This window comes from Centruroides sculpturatus, unplaced genomic scaffold (assembly GCF_000671375.1).
Source record: "Centruroides sculpturatus isolate CEXI.00-Female unplaced genomic scaffold, Cexi_2.0 scaffold392, whole genome shotgun sequence".
Classification (NCBI taxonomy): domain Eukaryota; kingdom Metazoa; phylum Arthropoda; class Arachnida; order Scorpiones; family Buthidae; genus Centruroides; species Centruroides sculpturatus.
The window spans coordinates 472,620-477,086 of record NW_019384894.1 but is presented as its reverse complement, the minus strand read 5'-3'; the positions used below and the strand labels follow the sequence as shown (position 1 = coordinate 477,086).

Here is a 4,467-nt window from a genome sequence, read left to right as displayed (position 1 = left end):
TATCGTCTGTACAGTATGTAAATTAGGTACCGTAAGTCTAATACAGCACTAATTTTATACATTTCTTGTGAAAGAAACATTTCTTATTCAACGGCCATAAAAATTATTTATATTAATGATGTCTCCAAAGTTCAACGAAGTTTTCGCAGAAAAATAACTTATCAGAAATCGCCCGCCTTTGGTGCGCTGCTCCGCGACGAAAACAAGCTTAAGCAATGGCGACGTCAAACGGTGCACATTCTGTAAGTAAGCCTACAATTTTTTGTTTATTGCATAGTTTATACGGATTATTCCCAAAAAAAATATACGTGTTTTGGAAACGTTGAGTTGAATTAGTCTAGAATTAATTATTTTTATGGAAGAAAACATTTCAAACAGCCTTAGTCCGTAAACTGCACACGTGTCGGGCTGTGATTGGCTCATGTATTTAAGAATTCCTACAACGCGAAATTCGTATAAAACGGGACGTATCTACCGCGTTATTGCGGGGTCTACTGTACAGTATACTTCTTGGTTTTGATATTTGGTGTTATCATATAAAAAATTTTTTATAAATATTAATGATATAACAGAGAATAAAAATAGAGCAAAAAATACTTACTCCTTGAACAATATTATAAAAAGAAAAAGGAAATAATACAAAATGCATAATTTAGTCGATAAAGCGAATAATTCGCCAAGGTACTGTATACAGTTATACACATATCTAATAGAGAAATTTCTATTCACATTTCTTGACTAAGCAATATTTTCAAAACATTAAACTATAGTATATATTAACAGGCTTAGATAAGTATATTATACTCATTTAACTAAATTATTACTCAATTAAGCTCTAATTTTAGAATATTGCACTCTTTCCTAACTTATATGCATTCTTTATAATTGTTCCTTTGTTAACTATATTCATTGCACGATTCAATCCAAGGTGTCGTACCTGAAAGTCGTAGACAATGCAATTATATCTGCGGACACATTCAGATAACTCAATATGTTTGACGCAATTTATACTTAGCATAGTCCACATTACCATTCATCAAAGATTACCTTAGTCTGTCAGGAGCAAACCGCTATAATTATAAATGGATACATTCCTAATATTATAATTTACCTATATTTATTTTATTTTCTCGCTTAAGTTGTTATAATAAAATTTCGGAAAGAGATGTAAAAAGTTGTGTCTTGTAGCAGGTCTTTCAGTGCTGTGGTAAGTACAGAAATATGTTTTTGTGGATGCCATTTATATTAAACCTTAGCCTCGAAATGATATTTCTTCTTAATAAAATCCACCATTTTGAACCATTGTATTAATTTAACATAAACACTAAAATTTAAATTTTTCAGGATAAACGAACAAAGAAAATAAGGTTAAACTTTTACACTATGTATTATATCCATTATCAAATATTCACGTTTTCTTAAAACACTATATTTCATTTATAAAATTATGATACTTATCTCAAGATTATGACATTTATCTCGTGTCCAGTGCCCTAAACAAGGGTGTTTCCCATAAAGAGACCTTCTGGGAAAAATTCCCCCTTGGCAAATAATTCATGGTCAGACATATTAAAGTACCTGAAGATATCCGCTCGAACAATTTCAGCTTGCGGACGCATTGTGTGACACCGGCACAGCCATTACACCACTAACACTTAAGCAGTTTATAACTGCTATATTTCTGCGTAATAATGTGTTAAACCAAGAATTGTCAGATTAAACCATTTTACGATGCTGATTGCAACTTAAAACTGAATTTCGGACTGTCCAAAATCTATTAATTAATGGATACTAAAGAAGGGGTCCAGGTGCCAAATGCTTTAGTTAAAACACTGAATATATTAATAGTAAGCAAACTGATCATACACACGCTCAGACTACAGATAAGCTTACCTTTAAAGTTTCGATATTCTTCCACGTAAAGAACAAGAACGAGAAATATGTTAGTTCTCGAGAACGATTAAATAAGAGTGCAAGACATCCTCTATATATTGACATAAAAATTCACGTGACAAATAAANAGGTTTTATTTAAAGGAATCACAGGCATATTTTAAATAGTAAATAAATAAACAAAATTATATCCATGTCGAAAATCTTTTAAATTAATAAAAACTGGAATATATAAATCGTTGATTATTTTGATATATTCTCGAAAAATACACGCTCATTGCAATTACAATTTAGATTTGATACGTATAGCTTTTTAATAGAAAAGGTCTCTGCAATATTCTAATTATATACTTAAACGCATGAGTCCTTTTCACAGCGGTAACGATTTATAAAATCAATATTAACACTGGTTGATAGGTAAATATCTGGTTCTTTGTCAGTATTGCTTGGGTTAGTCAAAATGCCAATGAGAATTTGTTTTCCTGATTTATTTGTGAATATCAATGGTGAGCCATATTCGCCCTGTAAACAAAAATAAACTCTTATAATTAAAAGGATAATATTAGCTATAAAGTCTATGTCGAAAATGGTAACTGCTTTACTTTCACTACTTTTCCTTCAGATGGTACTGCTACAATTTCTTCACCAGTTATGGACATTCCAAACTGACGAGCAGCGCTTTGTGGATCCATTAAATTCGCTTCCGCTACTTGAAGAAAATTTGTATCATGATCTGTATGTAAATTATAAAAAGAAAATTTATTTTATTTTTATTCCCGTATTATATTTTATATAATACAGACAATTGAAATACTTACCGGAATTTTTTGTTTCCCAACCGACAATCTTCACCAAACCATTAGTAAACATTTCGTTACTACCAGGTAGATCAATTGGGAGCATATTATGGACAGGTTCTTGAAGAATCAGAAGCGCAATATCATGGACATTCCCTACTAAACCGTGATCTGGATGTATAAATTTTTTTGTAAACGTCAAGTTCGTCCCTTCATATTTGTTTTTATTACCAATTCTTCCATAATAATCATGAACATCATTGCTGAATTAAAAAGAAAATTAATTAAATAATCATGAGAAAAAACGATAAAATAGAGTGAAACATTATTAAAATACTTTTCTTGAACATATTCTTATGGTATCTTTTTCTCTGCTACGTGTTATTTCTAAAGTAGAAATGCCATTATTCAACATTATGAATTACTACTTTGTGCATACTTGAAGACTTTTTTCTAGAAAAATGCGTGAGATTTCTATTTCCCAAATTTAGCCATATATGGCAGTTGATTTAAGATTATTTTTAGCATCACTAGATATTCAGGAATATCTTACACACCGATTATTCCTAAATAATTAGTGATGTTGAAGATGCTTGGTGTCTACCTATACATCTAGTTATGAAGTGAAAAAATTAAAAAAAAAGACACGGTTTTTCGAAATAAATGAAAGATTAGAACCACTCAGCACAACTTTTACATCAAATTATAGTAAATATTAAAATATTAATTATTCATGTTATCAAAAAATTATGTTGCTGAATATACAGATAAGCAAAAAGTCCGTAAAAATTTTAAACATTCACAAAAAATGGAAAAATTATAAAATGCGGTTTGCGTGGTGAATATTGCCAGCAAGGTGCTTTTGGTTAACGGGAAATCAGTTCCAAATGTCGCCGGTAAGCGGTGTTGACCTATAAAACCATGAAAAATGATAATAAAAATATTGTGTTTTAATGTCTTTATTAAACAAATGTTTAAACATGGGTATAACACAATTATGTGAAGCAAATGCCCGCACCTGCAAAGTGCAGCTTGTCAGGGAAGATGAATGTTTCCTTGCACCGAGTATAATTTTTCAATTCCAAGAATATGATAGGGTCTGATAGAAACAATCGAGAATTTAGATACCCCAGAATGAGAAATTACATTGAAAGTCATCTTCATTGTCGTTTATACATGGACTCTGTGTAAACATTGTATGTAAACGCTACCTGTCAGTAGAACTTGGAACAAATTTTTCCCTCTCAAAAAGTTTCCCTGCTGACTACCCTCGTTTCATTCCGATAATTATTACATTTGTACTTTTGTACACATGGAAATAAAAAAAATTGAAATCGTATCAAATTTCACTCTCCCTGCAGTGGGGAGATAGAGAAGGGGATTTATATTTTACGTCTCGAGGGTCAGGCTTACTAAAAATTTTACTCGTTATTAAGATTTACAATTTTTTATAAAACCCATCTTTAACCTTAAAATGAAGGTGTTGCTATTTTATAATAATTCACACAAGAAGAGATTTTTAAATTAAATATGTTAACAGATGGCGAAACACGCGGTATCAAATGTTTCTGGGAAAGTTAAGCTACTAGTTGCTAGATTTTTTACAGTTACTAATAATAAGAAATATAAAGGTCAACATTTATTTATTGTTATTAAACTTTAAATTATATTCAATTCAAGTTTATATTTACCAATATTATACCAAAATATTCATTATTAAATAGCATTCCTACAAAAAATTCTAATAAAAATTAATATAACACACCTTTCTATAATTT

At 30.3% G+C, this 4,467-nt stretch overlaps 1 protein-coding gene across 1 annotated transcript in view; it reads right to left on the bottom strand.

Moving 5' to 3' along the window:
- Positions 1–2,126: 2,126 nt before the first annotated feature.
- Positions 2,127–4,467, bottom strand: part of LOC111631340 (transmembrane protease serine 6-like) — a 9,662-nt gene continuing 7,321 nt past the window's right edge. Inside the window, exons 5-7 of the mRNA XM_023375564.1 lie at positions 2,711–2,952; positions 2,495–2,625; positions 2,127–2,414 (exon numbers count right to left, since the gene is read on the bottom strand). Coding sequence (XP_023231332.1) covers positions 2,244–2,414; positions 2,495–2,625; positions 2,711–2,952 — 544 coding nt within the window. The 3' untranslated portion in view covers positions 2,127–2,243. The remainder of the gene's footprint in view (positions 2,415–2,494; positions 2,626–2,710; positions 2,953–4,467) is intronic.